General features: G+C 39.1%; 1 protein-coding gene across 2 annotated transcripts in view; it reads left to right on the top strand.

Moving 5' to 3' along the window:
• The window catches only part of MCTP2 (multiple C2 domains, transmembrane 2), a 144,648-nt gene extending 134,251 nt beyond the window's left edge, over positions 1 to 10,397 (top strand). The window contains exons 13-15 of one of the 2 annotated variants that reach the window (XM_012643704.1): positions 2,058 to 2,167; positions 7,670 to 7,767; positions 9,887 to 10,397. In XM_012643704.1, the coding sequence (XP_012499158.1) occupies positions 2,058 to 2,167; positions 7,670 to 7,767; positions 9,887 to 9,955 (277 nt within the window). In that variant the 3' untranslated portion in view covers positions 9,956 to 10,397. Of the gene's footprint in view, positions 1 to 2,057; positions 2,168 to 7,669; positions 7,768 to 9,886 lie in introns of those variants that run through there. The other variant, XM_012643703.1, reaches the window with a different exon arrangement.
• Positions 10,398 to 18,970: the final 8,573 nt, after the last annotated feature.

Here is an 18,970-nt window from a genome sequence, read left to right as displayed (position 1 = left end):
TAGAAAATTTTCCATTAATGATACTGAGGTTACTTCCAAGTATTACAACCCATCCTGGAGCAGACATTCATGTACTGTCTCTTTGTCCTTTGGCAAGGAGAGCTGCAAGTTAAATTTCTTGCCATGCCGAACTGGGGCAAATGCGGAGTCCATGTAACATTTCAACACATGTTGTGAAATTGTCCTGTAGGATGTTCTGCTACAAGTCCTGTGGAAGAGAGAAGTCAGGAATGAATCTTACATATATGTAGAAATTCGGAATAACATAAAGAGGGCGTGTGACAAGACTGAGGAAAATAGTGATTATTCAATTGGTGGTGTCATATCCCTGGGCTGGGGGAGGGCTTTTGTAAACCCAGCTAAATCTAGAAATCGACAAGGAAAACAATGATAAATTTGAACATGTATGTAGAATATATAATTTTATAATTAAAAAATTATAAAGGCAACAAACTGGAAAAATGTTATATATGACAAAGGACTGATTTCTTTACTATCCAAAGGGATATTTGAAATCACTGAGGAAAAAGTCAAGCAAAACAGCTCAAAGGAGGATTTGCAAATAGTAACTGTTTTCCTTTTTTGAGTTTTTACAATGTGCCAGGTGCTGAACTAACTACTTAAATGCAAATTCTTAATTCTAACAGAATCTATGATATAGGTGGTGTTACTATTCCCATTTTGTAGAGAGGAATTATGGTTCAGATTCATTAAATCAATTTCTGGAAGTTAATTGGCTTAGTAGAGATAGATCCTGGACTTAAACCCAGCTCAATATGTTTATAAATTGATTTTCTTAAGCACTTTCCTGAATAGTAGCCCCCAGGCAAAAATAAATAATCTGGAAATCTCTGAGAAACAAAATGACCAACAGACATATTAAAAGGTGTTCAAATTTGCTTATAAAGAAGTGAGAAATACATATATATAAAATATTGTGCCTCTTAATGGGCAAATATTTCATAAGTCTTAACAAGAGGATGACATAACTGTAGTTCTCCTACACTATTGAAGGAATTGTGATTATTTACATAAGTCAGACAATCTCTCTCAGCCTTAATTTGCTCATCTATAAATTGGGGATAATATTTGGCAGAATTATTGAGAACATTACATTCTATATATATGAAAAAATGTTAGCCCAATGTCTGGCACATATTAAATGCATGATAGCTCTTATATGCTACTACCTCTAAAATCCGCCAACATCTCCCCAACCCCCCACTCACACAAGACAACATCTTTTACATCTTTGTATTCCTAGCACAAGGAAAGGGGTCAATAGAGACATCTGTATGTGAAGATGAAGACCACTCTAGGTACCCGTGAACCCTTGGTAGGGTGTTAGATTTCTAGGACTACACAAGAACCTCCACAGTATATCCAATTCCACAGCCCATGTTCTAGATCTCCATTTCCATGCAAGTCAAAGCAGGCAATAGACACAACAAAAGGAGCCAGGAGCTCCGTGAAAATAATATATGGTAAAATCACCTAAGTTTTCTACGATTGGTGGTGTGATGGTATAGCCAAATACACCCCTACCCATTCAGGGCACTGTTAGCTTTCTGAAGTAAACAAGTCTGGAAATTCTAAATATAACTAAATAGCACTAAAGGACTGTAATAATATCCTCCCTTTTCTAAATATTTACTAGCAACCATGTATTCCTTGAGAAAGACATATTGGCCTGGAAGTGATCTAACCAACACCTAGTTTTGAAGATGGCCACGTACAGAGCTGTCGTGGCAACATTTGTAATCACTTTTTAGAGCTAAAAGTCTTCTCTTAGGATCTGTTGGTTCCAGGAGGGCAAAGTCACCAATGTTCTGACAAATTGAATGGCAGTTGTTCTGTGTTTGTCCTCTCACGCAGGCTTTCCCAGTACCTAATCAATTTGGCAGGCTTTTATCTCCAGGTTTTTAAAGAAACTTTTCCAGTAGAGTTTTCCTTTCCTTTTTTATGTATATCACTATAACCGTAAGATAAACGTGACGAGATGACTTTGGCAGTTGTTGGACGTCAGAGGAAATGACATCTGTGTGGTTTGTCTACAGCACATTCAACTGGAGCGTCCCCTTCCTTTCCTCGTTGGCCTGTTTGATTCTGGCAGCCACCACCGTCACTCTGTATTTTGTTCCGCTGCGGTACATCATTTTAATCTGGGGTAAGTTTGGCAGGGTCCTTTTGCTAGCCCTCAATTCCAGGTAAGAACCAATTACTCATTTTTAAAGTGCAACTATTAACTTTAAATGTGCTCTTGTTGGCAATTAAACATGAGATTAAGGAAAAGCATTTTGGGAACAAGAACTTTCAGGACCTCCCTGGAAAGGCCAGTTACGTGAATGATCAGCACAGATATTTATAGGCCTCTTGCATAATTGCAATAAAAATAAAAACGTGATTGTGCATGACCTTTCCCTTTGGGCTTTCCTAGTCATAAATCCCCTTGAATAATGTATTGCTGTGGCCCACTAACTTTATGGAAACCCTGTTCAAACAGTGAGCAAACACCTGCATCTTGCCCTTTATATTATGTAAAAGTAGATCTGGCCACTGCCAGGTTGCTCCTGACACTTCATCTCTCTTGGAGGAAAAAAAAATTAACCTAACCCCATTCTTAAATCCAGAAGCAGTGAGGGGAAAGGGAGGGGGTATTCTGTAACTACCTAACCAGTGCCTGAAAGAAGAGGAAGTTGTTATTTATCAAGGGAACTGAGGTACTTATATAAAGTTTAGCTGCTTAAAAATAGAAACAAAACTGGCAAACTGGAAATAAATTTCATGATTTGATTTAATACTCAAGTTAGCAATTGGACAAAAATACAAGCTGCTTTGTGAATATAGGTGTCTTGCTGGGTGGGCTCTGGGTTGATATAAGGAGTATGAATTGCAGTAACTGAATTATGTGAGAAGCAGTCAGCCCTTATCCATAAGAGTCTGTCAGTCCTGGTTTTCCATTACTTAGCTGCAGTGACTGCTGCTGAGATCTCAACCATCATCACTTCTAGGGATGTTAGGGAAAGTCACAAAGATAAGAAACTATGTTGAGATGCATTCATCTTTAAGCAAAAGCTAACAGCCTACAAATGCCAGATAAAAGTTATAGCCTTTCTAAGACAATTAAATATAGACCCTTTCACTGAGAACCCACAAAGGTAGAAAGCGGCTGACAAGGAAAGCCAAACATGGACATTCAGAAGGGAAAAGTCATGGGAAAATAGAATAACTCATAAAATTACAGAAGTAGAATGATTTTTGAGGGAGTACAGTCCAATGAGTTTCTATTCTAACGTGCTCTTTAGGGGTGTGTTTTAATACTTGATGATTCTCATCCTTGGGGAGTCTTATATCCCTGCTTAGTTTTTGCTTTTTTGTTTGTTTAGTTTGCAACAATTTTAGGACATTGGTCCTTAGGAAAGAGCATGGAGTTATTCAGGGCACCCTGGTTAAGAAGGCATGTTTTGCAAAAGTATTTTCCTGAATACTTTATATACTAAATGTTTTCTGTATAGACCAGATAATCTTATTTTTTCGTAAGTATTGGTTTCTAAATGCTATGGTCAGCTGTTAAACACTTTTTCTCCTTGATTTCTTCATGGTTCTGGGGCTTGCTTGATTTCTTTCTATGCAGCTTTCCTTCCACAAAGAAGACTAATTCTGTGTTTCCTCCTTTGATCATTAATTTTGGTATTCCAACCCCTCTTTCTATGTACCCAAATCACTTTGACTTCTGATCTTATCCTCCAAGTTTTTGGCAGGTTTCCAACAACAACTTTTTGCATCTACTTAATGAAACATTGCTCTATTTATTATTCACTTTATGGATAAAATTATTAATTGTCATGGAGTTTATTATGCTCTCCAGTAACCCTTTGAGCTCTACACTCTGTGTCTGGTTCTTTGGTTTTATGTTTTAGCCAGGAGTTCATAGTTTGTTGAGATTACCATGGATAATGTAATCAAAAGCCTTCACAATCAACATGTGATCTATGACTTCCTCTTGTCCTGTAAGAACTGCCATGCAATCTTGGTATATTTTCTGCAATTCTATTAGGAATTATTTTTTTCTAAGACAAGTTAGTTATTGCCTAGCATGGGCCCAGGACAATTCTTTTGGCCATCTCTTATATGATTATATCCCCTGCAGAGATTTTCTCATGTAGTAGATGAATTTGTATGTCTTAAACTTCTAGTGTTCCTTTTAACTTTAAGGAGCAGAAGACTTTCCTTATTCTGTGTTACTTATTCATTTTCATTGAGTCTTAAAAATGAGATCTTAACTATGTGTACTAGATTTCCATATTCTGTATACCCAAACAATATTTTCGTGTAAGTGTTTAATTATCAAAATTATTTGACATAAGCACATGAAAACAGCTTAATTTCATAATGGCCATGGGAAACATTCCTGGACCCACCAAAATCATTGTAAAGTTTTGACAGGTGAGATACTTTTGTTTTCCTCTCTTGCTCTATAATTCCTAGTGCAGCTACATATAGATAGTAGATCTTTAATGAGTACTTAAAAATATTTTATGAGTAAATGAGTTTGTAAGCTTAATGCCTGTGTTCTATATAGATGACATTTTCTTGGCCCAACACCTTTCTTGGGTGGAAGTGTGACTTTTGAAAATTAAGTGAGAAGTAGATTTTAAGAAGGCTATCTGAAATTTTCTTTAGGAAACATTATCTGAATTTCAGTCACTTATTTGATGTATGTATTTCTAGAAGGCAGAGCATTTCTTAGGATTAGATCCCACGTGGGTCTTCTGTTCATTTTGAAAGATTTCCTATATTTCTTCTGTTCTTTATCATAGATGCTCTAATTATAATTTTTCAGTTCTGGTCCAAGCCCCTTCTGTTTTTTAAATGTAGATATGAATTCCCCAAGCTAAATTCTGAGCTTTCTGCAAGAAGAAACCATGACTTATTTATTTCTGTATCTTCATTTGATAGCACAGTATCTTATACATGGAAGATGATTGGGGTTTGATAAATGAACAAGGAAGGAACCTCCACCCCCCCTGGCCCACGTATTACACTTGGAGCTATATGCAAGCCACTCATATGATATCTGAAAAATAATGCTGTAATTCTGTTTCAAGTGGGCATTCTCAAGTGACAAAAATACAAAGCAGCCATGTAGTTTTTTATCTCTTCTTTCTCCAAGTGATGTTTTTCTTGTTTTTGTTTCTTTTACTGGAGAGCTTATTCCACCCCATTGATCAATTCAATCTGTGTTATAGGATCATTAAGTAATAGTGTCTTTTTCAAATGTTACCCTTTACTACTTAGATTTCATTTGCTTTTTTTTTTTTTTTTTTGGATAAAAATATTTAAAGCAAATATACCCTCTATCTGTATCATTTAGGTTAAAATCTAAAGGTATGGTTAGCAGGCTACTGGGTGAAGTCACAATTTCCAAATTTGGATGGGTGATCACATGCCTGATAGTGTAAAGACTCTATTCCTTCACCACCTTTTTTGTCTTCTTAGCTTATTGGTATCTACAGCAACGATGATAGCCCTCTATATTGTTGTAGAATTTCAGGTTACACAAACCTTTTGCCTCTACCGTCCAATGTCATTCTCCCATCAACCCAGGAAACCCTATAGGGAAGGTCTTTATAATTCAAATTTTAATATAAGAAATCTTGAGGTACAGGAAGGTTAAGTGAGTTGCCTAAAATCACCCAGGTAATGATGAAGCCGGAACGGGGGCCCAGGTATTTCTTCATCATAACCCTTGTTTTCTTGCCCCTCAAGGATGACCAAGAAGTCTACGATTTCCTGTTGACACTTTCTCACACAATAGATAATATGGCGGAATTACTGAAACATTTGAGCCAGAGACACCTTAATAAATGAGGTGTGCTTTTGAAACATTCCATCTGAGAGCCTTACATTTTTATTCTATTTTTTTTCCATCATAGACAGTCTCAGTGCATTGTGGACTACTTTTGCCCTTATTGGTGCATTCGAGCTACTGTGCAGGTTTATAATCTTCTCAGTCACTAAGAATGCAGTGTTTTGATCGGCTGTGATATTATCCCTGCCTTGCTGTTCATTGTAAAGGCTCCAGATGCGCACACTATATATAATTAACAATAGAAGATATATCTTTTCTCAATACGTCTTTGTCTCCCTTCATCATTTTGCCTTGTCTGTTTTCTTTTGCCAAAAAGCCCATGCTACAATTAAATGTCTTTAGAATAACACAGTGAGAGTATTTTAGTGTAAAGGAACGCGTGGGGGAATTTTAGCTAGAAACATGAAGCTTGCTGTGGGGGTAGAGGGAAGAAAGGCAGAGTGCAGCTTTGACTTGAGGGAAAGGCGATCATTTGCTAGGAACCTTCCCCAGCCCGACCACCAAGCCATCATTTACTCCTGAACAATGGCTGGCTCCCATTTGCAAAGCAGATGTAAATCTGACCCTCCAAAGAAATAACTGGAGGTTGGCATTGTGTCAGGTATAATGCCATGCAGGAAGCCTAGTCCTCAGATGAAAGCAAAGTAATATTTAATGAACAACAAAAAAAACATCAAACCTTTTGTGTGTTGGGGACTACTGAACAGTTAAATGTTACCTTGGCTTCTGAGTAAGAGCCATTCAGAGTACAACGAAGCTAAGAATTCATCCGGCGTCATTGGGGATGACAGCCCTTCAGATATGATCCTTGTTAAACAAGCACCCTGTGGCAAAACTTCAGAAGGCCACCTAGTCTTTCTGCTTCTAAAACTCAACATGAAAAAAGGGATGACATTTGGTGAAAAGACTACACAGCTTATGAGCTCTGGATACAAGCAAAGCAGCTCCAAGGAACAGAGCAGAAGACAAAATGTGGTTGAAAGGAGCTCCCCCCGTAAAGGGGCAGCCGTGAGCAAAACGTGTTCTGGATGTGCCCAGGGCCCCAAAGTGCAGCCACCAAAGAAGGATGTTCTACAGTATATTGACATCTTAAATGCTGAGCCGTCTTCTAATTAGCATTGTCCTTGTCCTAAATTAGCATGTACTCCCTTGCCCAGACAATCCCACGCACCAGTGTTGCGGTCCATAAATTAAGTTAGCAACCATAGTAAGATAATTTTCCAATAATAACTTTTCACAGTTTCCTGCAGCATCCAAGTACAATCAACATGTCAAGTTCTGTTCTGCTGTGAGGGAAAAGAAACCTGTGAAAATGAGTTGGAGGTGGGGGGGAGATAGATGGCTGCGGTTTCTTCATAACAACAAAAAACAACTCCCGCCTTCCATCTCCCACTGCTACGTTTGGTCCAGAGCCTCCAAGCAGGGACTTGTTTGGGCTAATGAAGGCCTTTTCCCATCTGGGACATTTGTTTTCATAGCAGAGGAGACTGTTAATCAGCGTATTCCAAAAAAAGCCAATGAACTCCCCAGTTTGAGCGTGTGTTTCTGTCGCCCTGCTGCTGGGACTGTAATGGGATTTTCACAGCTGAGGAAGGCAGAGCCCTTCTTCAACGGCAGCCCCCTCCTGCCTTCAGGAAAAGGCATTTGTGAATGATTCCACATGACAGCAACATGGGCATGACTTGAGGTCTAGTAATTGTTTTCACACTAATTTTTACTTGTGAATACCCCTCCTTCCCCCCCCCCCCCAATCAGGCAAGTTTTTAAAGATAGATCTCTGGTGTTTCTATTTTTCAGGAATAAATAAATTTACTAAGAAGCTCCGAAATCCCTATTCTATCGACAATAATGAGCTACTAGACTTCCTCTCCAGGGTACCATCTGATGTTCAAAAGGTATGTAATGAATGGTCACCACCAACAGGGGCCCCAACCCGAAGTCTGGCCAGCCCCAGAGCCAGAGGAGCACAAGGCTTTGCTTGTGTGAGTAATTGAGATAAGGAACTTGAAAATCCTTAAAGAGGCCTTGCTTGTGGGGAGGTGGCCGGAAAACCTTTGTCCAAAACAAGAGGTGATTGGGGAAAATTATTCTGAAAAAGAGCTACTTAAGAATGATCTGAGACTCATACTGCGTGGCTACCATGCACTGGTGGCGTCCCCTTTCTGATTGCTTGCCTCCCTAAAGAGGATAAGATGGGCTCAGTGAGCAGAACCCCGTGGCATCCAAAGCTGGGCGTGTTGCTTATTTTCTTTCTCTTCTATCTGGATGGCAGGCATTCGAGGGGAAGTAGGAGACGAGGATTATTCTTTTTATTCTCGTTTGCCCTGATTATCTCCTAGGCCTCCCTCTAAAGACTTAGAGATGTAGAGGGCAAAGCCCCCACTTACTCTAATACACGTAGAGGCAGAGATGGCATGAAATAATTTGAGATCAATCAAAAGTATTATTCACAGGTAGTGGTCACATAGTCCCATTTCTGTAGATACACAGAGATTAACGAAAGCAACAATACCAGAAAGTCTTGTAGAGTAGCTTGATCCGGACCCCCGCAGATCAGCCTGCTCTAAATCCAGAGGAAGGAGGGCAGGCAACGATTTCTCTAATGGAGAAAAGAAATCACTGAATAGGTAGATGGGGGAGACCAAAGACACAATCTTTTATTATTTGAGAGAATCCCAAATCAAGTATCGATTTTTATCTGTGGGCCACCGTAACATAATTGGTTCCCTGGCAGCTCCTGGTGGATCACAGAGACATGGGGCTGAAACGCCTTAAGAGTTTCTTTCCCCTGCCTTCTTGGTTCAACAGATTAAAATTGATGCTATTTTTTTCTTTAACCTTCATTTTATGATATAATTAGCTGTGAAAATATGTTCTATAAAGATGAATTTACTCTGTAACATTTGCATTGCATAATTAAAAAATAATAACCTGACCCATGTGTGTTTTGCATTGAAGATTGACAGGTATAGCATCCTCTGCTCCTCCTAGGGCACCATCACAAAATCCTAGAAAGAAAGGGTGTTTTGTTGTGTTTCCATTTACCTGCTTTTGACAAAGTATAGCCTAACTTATGTGATTGGGCATCATGCCCTTGGGAGGTTTGGCACAAATGCTAGAAACAGGGAACACATGTGGTCTGTAATACAATATTTTCAATAAAGCCATTCCACCAGCAGCCTATCAAAGCCCACACACCAAAGCAGTATGTTTCTTTGCAATGTACCATCACTTGGGTCACAATGTGAATAAGAATAGAAATTTCCATCAAGGCCCCTAAGGATTATCTGTGCATAGTCCAAGCCCCCAGCCCTCAGAGTGGTCATTCGGTTGGAGTTGGCATGAACACCAAGAGAGACAACAAAAGAGCATTCAAGGAAGATATACAGAATGCTAGTAAGATCCTCTGTGTATCAACGAGGGCACTTTCTAATAACACAGTGACAGTTTGCCACTGGGGACTCTCAAGTACTCACATTTGTCACAGCTGTTTTAACCATTACATTGCAAATAAAATGAATTTTTAAGAGAAATCTCTATAAGTCTGGGGCCCAGGATCAATTTCAGCATGCTTTCCTTCTCAGGCAAAATAAGTGTATATAATTTGCTGAGATGTTTTCCCGAAGATTTTAGATATTTTTAAATGAATAATTCTCAGTAAGTTGCTGTATCATATACTAAGATAAACATTCCCAAGAGGCAGTTATTAAGCTTACTTGTGGTTGAAAGCTGGCACACACAAAACGAAGATCATCTAGCAGTGCCCAGAGCAGGTAGAAACCCATGCATCTCATTAGAAAAATCTGCTTTTAATATTTTGGTTTCAAGAAATGATGCATGACTTCTCAAATCCTTCCTGCAATTAATCCCTCCATGTTCCTGTGTTTAGAAAATGATTCATTACCTTTGAACCTTCCTTCCTTTGCCTTGGTTTGTCCTTGGGGAGCCATTAGCACACACTGTGGTGAGCTAGGGTTACCTAACCGCCAGCATCACGTCTGTTTGTTTTCACAGGTGCAGTACGCGGAATTGAAACTCTGCAGCAGCCACAGCCCCCTGCGGAAGAAGCGCAGCGCTCCCTAAAGCACACGCCAACTTTGGATGCCATCACTCGATATGGTGTTTGGTTGATTAGACCAATGTCGTGGCTGTCTCAGTGGTACCCGCAGCGTCCTTCTGAAATGCGGGCGGCCTGGCGCCCTTTCTTCTCCCGCCCCCGTCTTCACACGCACAGGTGCACACGTGCATGTGCGCACATCCCCATGCATGGTGTGTCCTACTTGCATAGAGGGCCAGCCCAGCAAAAGGAAACAATCCCGAGACTGTGAAAGACTAACATCCATTCTGAAACAGGAGGTAAAGCAAGGCTGCCACGGGTCTGAACACCCTCCTTGAGAGCAGCCAGGAGACCACTTGGATTTGAGAGTGACTTCGAACTTGTGTTCACACCTCCAGCAGATTCTCATTAAGATTCATTTATTTCCACTCCCAATCCCCACACTCCTTTCAGATGATTATTCGTGCAAGTTTCTTCTGAGTTAACACGTCTTTGATAACTATCATCTGTCTAAATATATATTAGACATATACATAATATGTATGACATATATAATATACATATGTTATATATGTATGTTATAAAAAGATTTTTTAATAATTACCAGAATTATCTCAGATCTTTAGGGGTGTTTCAGCTGTGATTATTAAGGATGTGTCTGTACATTTTTGATCAGGCCCTCAGTGCTGGATGCCAGCTTGTGTCATGGTCCATTGCTGGCAATGGATGCCTAGGGAGGTCCCCAGGGATCACTTCCTCGAAGAGTGAGTGTTTCCTGAAAGTATTTGGTTGCCTTAAAAATAAAATACCCTTTCCTCTGATGTCACTTTTTGCTTATTTCCAAAACATAATGTCAATGTGTAGTTTCAGAAAGGTAAAGAAGAGGATGAATGCATGAATTCTGTAAGTATTTAGAAAGCTGAAGAGCTAAAGACCACGGGAGTAATATATGAGGCTGCTTACCCAATTATCACAATCATTTCATTTGCCTGAACGTTTTGAGTAGAAAGTAAAAATTCTTTGGCTGTCGAAATTTATCTTTTGTTCCTCTTAGGAGGAAAATAAGCTACACACAAACAAAATTAATTTCATAACCCCATTCCTAGAAAAGTACCACCCCAAAGTCCTCCTTTGACAGCACGTCTCCTGCAGACCCCACCATTCCACAGAATTCTGCTGCCAAGTAAAAACCTTGATTTTGTGCAGATACAAAATATGTACGAATCTCTCTCTGTTCTAATGATATTTAAGTTTTAAAGACTGTATCTTGTTGACATATACTTTGTGCAGTTTTTTTTTATATATATGTGTGTATTGTAAAGGAAAGCTAAGGTAAAAAGATCTGATTTAATAGTGAGTTTACTATTTTTTTTGTCTCTGGGTTGTAATTTAATAATCTTCAAACAAAATGTTTATGAAAAATGCCAAAGATTCTAAACCTTATCATCCTGTGTCTGTTTTTCTTCATGTTGTATCTCACTGGGTTGCTTTCTGGCTGAGCCAGATTTCTGCATGATTTGATTTACTTCAAGTTAATGAAGCTGACTGGAAAAGAGCCTTGTAGAAATTATAAAAGCTCCAGTAAATCTCTTAGTTGTACATACAATAGATACCCAAGAACCTCTTTTGTTAAACCAGTTACTCAATCTTCTGTGTAAACAATGCCTCATTGTCTTGCTCCTAACTATCATCTAGTTTATCATAGTCTGTCATTTTGTAACGACCTAAGTCAGACAATTTTAAACAGACATGTGAGATCTGATCAGTCATTTGAATGAAAACTTTCAGCAGCAAAATAACCCCTTATTTATTTAAAAGTGGAACCAATACTTTATTGTTGTTCTTTTGCTATAGAATTTCAAAATGAAATAATTTGCCTGACAAGGAGGCATCATTACACAGATTTATTTCCTCTGTAGCCGACGGAAATTCTCAGCATTAAGTTTAGGACCCAAACACCAGTGTAAGAACAGGACCAGATCAACCTTTAATAAACTTCATATAGAAAACAATTGTTAATTGATTAAGTAGACATTGGATGTTAAAAATGAATGTTAGTTGTAAGTGACATGTTAAGATTTATACAAGTAATCAAACAACTTTTAGGAAAGATTCCAGAATGCTTTGGATAAAATTTATGGATTATGGACTCACAGTATGATAATTAAAGATAATTAAGTAGGCATGTTAAAGTCTTGCCAAGTTTTCCTGGCTCTCTTTTCGAACCGCATATGCCCAGTTCTAGCCCTGCCTGGATTTCTTACAGGCGTCTACACCTCAGCAGATCGGAAACTAAACATCAGTTTTCTCTCCCTGTCTTCAGAACCCCGATCGCCATAAACTCCTACCTTTCTTATTTCCCTTATTGACATTGTCATCTTCTGGCCTGGGAACCTCTTGGACATCCTCTTTTTTGTTCCTCATGCCTTTGTCTTTATCTCCCAACCATAAAATCTAGTGCATCCAGTGTTGACGTGTAATCCACTTCTGTTCAGATTGCCACCACCCAAGTTGAGACCTTCATAACTTCTCAAAAGTCATGGCCATGGTGCCAGTTGCATTATGCCAAGTTAATCCTCATTCAGACTGTTCTTTTCACGGAATAAACTTTCCCCAGTTTCTGCATGAATAGATTCCGCTGTCTTTCAGAACTTTCAAGTCTCCTGCCCCAAAGAGGCTTTCTTGGTCCTTTGGCTGGATTTGGTTCCACCTTTTTTTGCAGCCTCACATCTTACATATCATTCTGGCATCTGCCATAGGTCATAAGAGGCCTTAGTCACTGTCCTCCCCAGATATCCCTCCTAGCTGGCACCTAATAGATACTCAGGAAATCATGTTTAACATACCACCAGGTCATAGATGATTTTTCTCTCTCTGCCCTTTCATATACTGCTGTAAGAACAGAGGCCTGAGCTGGATAGACTGGTGTGGTCTATCCTGGAGAATAATTTCTTGCATTAAAAGCTTATTTGTGTGATATTATTTATAGTCCCTGGCTATGTAAATTAAGCAATGTCTGGTATTTGGAGAAGTTCATACCTATATGTCAAAGGAAAATATAAAGGTTTTTCTTCTTTGGGGTGATAAAAAAATCTTTTGATTCTTTATTTGTAAATTGTTATTTAACAAACATATATTGAATGCTGATGATATACCTGAGCAAAACAGACAACATTCCTTTGGTAGAGCCGGATATTATACAAATACTTTCAAGCAATGGCATGACATGCTCAGATTTAAGTTTGAAAAGATCATTCTGGCTGCAGTGGCTAGACGAGCAATTATGAATGTTCAGAGAAGAATTATAAGCCAATTATAGTATCCCTGATCAATGAATGGTATCCTGCACTTTCAAATAGTGGCACTGGAAAAAGAAAAATATATAAGTGAAATTGGGAGATAGTTAGGAGACAAAGTGAGCAGGATTTAACAATTGCTTCACTGTGGGATGAGGAAGAGAGTAGAGTCAAGGATGGCTCTTCATTTTCCTGTCTCCAGATCTGGGAAGATGGTGTTACCTTTTGCTGAAGGAGAGAACTATGAGAGCACCATGGTAGGAACTACATGGGATCATTTTAGACAGTGCTGGATTTGAGGTTTCTGAAAAGCCTCCCAGTGGGAATATCAAAGAGGTAATGGAATACATGGATGTGGTTCTCAGAGAAGAAATACACTGTACTTTAGATATATACATTTAAATAAACATTGTGTAGAAAAGTGATTGAAGCTATACATTTCAAGAAATTGAACCTTGAACTCAACACTCAAAGTTATATAAATGAGTTTTGGTTAAGAGTGTAAATAGAAACAGGAGTAACTAAAGAGGAGAAAGCAGTAAGCATGTGCTGTCCTAGAATTCAATGACAGAGCATGTTTCAAGAAAGCAGGTGTCAGCAGTGTCAAATGCCACTGAGATCACATAAATAGAGTGCAGAATAATGATCTTTAATGACATGGCAGTTAGGAGGCCCTTGGCAGTGAGTCATTTCAGTGGAGTGGCAGGAATGGAAATCATACTTGGGTTAAGAAGAGAGTGGATATAGGAAAATTCAGCCTCTAAATGGAGGTAACTTGAAGGAGAAGGGAAAGAGAGGGCAGAGTCTAGGAATGAAAGAAGCTATTTGGATGATTTCAGTAAGGAATAAAATAAGATGTGTCATCACCTCGTTGTACAACCATTAGCTACAGAGAATTCTTCATGGGCATGAGATGGAGTTAGCTGTATTCATGACTTAAAACTGTGCTCTGTCAAAACCCACCTCTCTTTTATGTAGTAGTAATCATATGGCAACAGAACAGAAGAAAAATTAAAATAAAAACCTTCTGAAAATATGTTGAGTAGTAATTGATAATTGAATAAAAGCTGCCATCCTGAAGCGTTCTAAAGGAATGGCTTAAAGCATATTACCTGTCTCTAAAGCCAGTTACTGTTCTATCCTGGCATCTTAAGGTAATGATTTACATGGATACTCAAGCCGGTAAGAATGTTAACATTGTATAGCACTCATCAAATGCCATCTACTTTCTACATGTATTAGATGTAATAGTTAATTTAATGATAATAATAAAACCTATGGGATTTCTCCAAATACTTAAGGGAAGAAAAACCCACCAATCTTATACAAATTCTCCTAAAAAATAGCAAAAAAAAGGGAACACTTTCTCAACCATTTTATAAGGCCAGAATAACTCTCTTCCAAAACCCAAAGAAGTCATCCAAGAATGAAAAACTATTTAACAAAACTCCTTATGAAGATACATGAAAAATTATGAAAGATATACAAGCCTCTACATTGAAAATGTTAATGCGTCTTCTACATGGCTGACTAGAGACATCTGGTACTTACCTCTTCCACAAAGAACCAAAATAGCAAATGGATCATCACACTTCTAATATCTAACAGAAAACACTAGAATTCTACAAAGAAGTAGCAGGAAACACCTAAAGCAAGGAAGGAAAGGGAAGCAAGGCAGCCTGCTTGGGCGGGATCAGGGGGGAGCTGGGAAAGACTCCCCAGTGTGGAGAAAGGGTAAGTGAGTGACTCCCAGTAGTCCACGTTCCCATTGTGGACTCTTGCATCCTAGCCATGGGAAATCCCCTCCCTTTGCAGGCCCCAAGACCAAATAAAGGAGCTACCTGAAGACCACGTGACAGCCTTGCTTCTGAGAGGAAACCCATGCTGGGTCCCACCCACACCCAAGTCTTAAGAAGCTACAGTAAGGTGCCATTTTGAGAACCTAGCCTCCACCAGACTACATCCTGCCAGAGGACCCAACAGCTCCTGCATCTCTACATCTCTGGAGCTCCATTGCTATTTCCCACCCATGGCCACTGCCATAGCTGCCTGCTACCTCCAGGACTGAAGCACAAGCCATTTGTAGTGATTCAACAACTCCCAAAAGTGAAGCCTGCTGTGCATTTTCAAGTGCCTTGAGGACAAGCTCCCCCCTGCCCACAGTAGCACCCCCTTAAAGGGAGTGCTGCAGTGAAAGCTGAAGTACAAGTGCGCCACAGCTGCCTGCATACAGCTGCTGCCATTAAAAACACTGCTCAGTAGCAAGGCTGCAATGTAGTCACTGCCACCCCCAAGCAAGAATTCCACCTTAGGCCTGCTACCACAGCCAGTGCCTGAAGCACCACTGGGGATCCTAAGGACAGATCTGGCTGGCCCAGCCCTCCCCCCCGTGCAGTGCCCTATCCTGTTCAGCAGCCTGGGGACCTCCCAGGCTAGTCCACCAACATTGGACCTAAGTACGCCACCCAGAAACCTGAAGTTGGGCCCAGCCAACCTGCCACTGTCACCACAGAGGGCACTCACCCACAGGCATCACCTGCAGGCATGGGGACTGACCCACCCAGCCTTTTGCAGCCTATTCCCACCACTACTACTGAAATCACCAATACTACACCTGTTGTCCAGGGGCCCAATAACTTGCCCCCCTGCTCTGCCCACCAGTGCTACTACCATTACTTGAGCAAACCATCTGGAGGCCCAAGAATCAATTCATCTGGACATATTAACACCAGTGCCAGCATACACCATCCTAGGGCCCAAGGACAGGCATGTTCAGCCTGTTGCTGCTATCACAGGGTCCTGAGGACAGGTGCACCTTGTGTCCTTGTCCCTGTAAAACTTTACCACAGACTTGACTAACAACTGCACCCTAAGCTGCTGAGTAAATAACAGACAACACTGAAGATGTTTACAGCCAAAAAAACCACATGAGACTATACTACAGCACACACCAGAATCAAAGCCAAAGTGCCCTACCCAACCAACACCATAGGTACGTCTTCAGAAAAATGTTCTCCCTTATAAAAGCAAGTTCGTTGTTATATTACACCAGATGCATAGATATCAAGTACACAAGAAACACGAAACAACAAGGAAATATGATACTTCCAGAGGAACACAATAATTCTCTAGCAACAGAGTCAAGTAAAAAAGAAGTATATAAAATCTAGGGTATGGAATTCAAAATAATGATATTAAAGTATCTCAGTGAGCTACAAGAGAATACAGAAAAACAATACAAGAAATTAGTAAAAAACATTCGGGATACAAATGAGATTTTTCCAAAGAGAAAATAGCATGAAAAAGAAGAACAGAAATTATGGAACTAAATAATTTGTTAAATGAAATACAAAATGCATTCAAAAGCATCAATAATAGACTAGAACAAGCAAAAGAAATAATTTCAGAACTTGAAGAGTAGTCTTTTGAAATAATCCAGGCAAACAAAAATTAAAAAAATAGAAAAGATTGAACAAAGTCTATGTGACACATGTGACACCAGGAAATGACCAAATACTCATTTTTGGTGTTCCAGAAGGCAAAGAGAAAAGAAAAGATTTAGAAAACCCATTTAAAGAAATAATAACTGAAAATTTCCCAAGTCTAGGAAAAGATCTAGACATCCAAATACAGGAAGATCAGAGATCCCCACACAGATGCAATGCAAAAAGGGCTTCTCCATGTCACATTACAGTCAAAATGTCAAAAATCAAATGCATAGGTTTCTAAAAACAGCAAGAGAAAATCATCTAGTCTCTTATAAAGGAACTCCCATCACACTAAGAGCAGATTTCTCAGCAGAAACCTTACAGGCCAGGAAAGAATGGAATGATATATTCACAATGCAAAAGCAAACAAATAAACAAAAACCCTGCCAGCCAAGTATACTACTATACCCAGTAAAGTGATCCTTCATAAATGACGGAAAAATAAAGTATTTCCCAGAAGAGCAAAACGGAGGCAATGTATCACCACTAGACTGGCCCTACAAGAAATGCTTAAGGAAGTCCTAAATCTGGAAGTAAAGGGATATCTATAATCATGGAAACACATAAAAGGACAAAACTCACTGATAAGACAAACACACAAGGAACAGAAAATACTCAAATGTTACCACTATAGAAAACCACCAAAACACAATGATAAATAATAAGAGAGAAAGAAAGGAATGAAGAATGTACAACTAGAAAGGAACTAATAAAATGACAGGAATAAGTCCTCACATATCATAATAAGCTGAATATAAATGGATTAAACTTTCCACTTAAAAGATATAGAATGGCTGAATAGATTTTTTTTAAATGACCCAACTATATGCTGCCTAGAAGAGACTCATCTCAACTGTAAAGATACACATACACTAAAAGTGAAAGAATAGAAAAAGATATTTCATGCAAATGGAAATCAAAATCAGCAGGCATGGCTATACTTAGCTAAAACAGACTTTAAATCAATAACTGTAAAAGGAGATAAAGGTCATTGTGTAATGATAAAGGAATAAATTCAGCAACATAGAAATTCTAAACATATATGCACCCAACACTAGAGCACCCAGATACATAAAGCAAATGTTAGAGCTAAAGGGAGAGATACTCTCCAATACAGTAATAGTAGGAGGTGTCAATACCCCACTCTCAGCACTAGACAGATGGTGAATAAATGCTGGGAGTTAGCTACACTCCCAGCGAAAACGGATCCCTTGGCAGGGTTGTCACAAGAGATATGGAAATAATAGAAATAGAGAATAGAGAAATAAAAATAACCTAGACACAGAGACAAAAGTATAGTTTTAAAAGATGGGGGAGTCAGGGGTTCTTCAGCATTCCCGTGAGCTGTGAGTCCCTGAGTGAAGTCCTACATCAGTATTTATTGGTGCAGTGATTAGTTTCCAGTGGTTACAGATTTACATAATAACAGTTCATTTAGGTTTTAAGTCTCCGCAAAAGCTTCTAGAGATCCCTTAATTAACCCTATCTATGTGAGCAAACGGTTACAAAACTTTTCTAAGATAAACTTCTAAGTCCTAAGATAAAATTATCACTTAGCAGAAAGGCTAAACTGAAATATAGAGCCTCTGTATTTCTTTATCTAGTTTCTTGTTGATCGAGACAAGTGGTCAGGAGTGAAGCAAGAACTGTCCCTTAGGCCAATTGTCTCTAGCTGCAGGTAACTGCTGGGCAGACATTCTTTGATCAGTTTTCAACCTGTGACCTCATGTCAAGCTTTGTCTTACAGAAGCATCAGGCAGGCCTCCAGGTCTGAGACAGGCATTGCCATGCAAAACATTCCTGATCAGTGAGATGCCCTCCTGAGGCAAGGCAGCTTTTGATCTGTGAATGAACATGTTCACACATTCCCTTCAAGGCAAAGCCCTGCAAAACTCCTGAAATCTTTTATGTCTCTATTGGCCAACAAATAAAGAAAAGTAGGAAAGAAAAAGTGGATTTAAACTGACTTTAAGTCAAGTGGATGTAACAGACATTTACAGAACATTTCACCCAGCAGCCACGGAATACACATTCTTATCACCAACACATGGAACATTCCATATATTAGGACACAAGATAATCTCAAATTCTGAACAGATACTCATATTAAGTATCTTATCAGACCGCAATAGAATAAAACTAGAAATCAGTAACCAAAGAAACATTGGAAACTGTACAAATACATAAAAATTAAACAACATCTGCTGAATGACCATTGGATCAAGGGAGAAATTAAGGAAGAAATAAAAAACATTTT

The sequence above is a fragment of the Propithecus coquereli genome, unplaced genomic scaffold, assembly GCF_000956105.1.
Source record: "Propithecus coquereli isolate 6110/MARCELLA unplaced genomic scaffold, Pcoq_1.0 Scaffold20, whole genome shotgun sequence".
Classification (NCBI taxonomy): domain Eukaryota; kingdom Metazoa; phylum Chordata; class Mammalia; order Primates; family Indriidae; genus Propithecus; species Propithecus coquereli.
The sequence above is the reverse complement of the archived record's forward strand: the minus strand, read 5'-3'. Positions and strand labels throughout refer to the sequence as shown.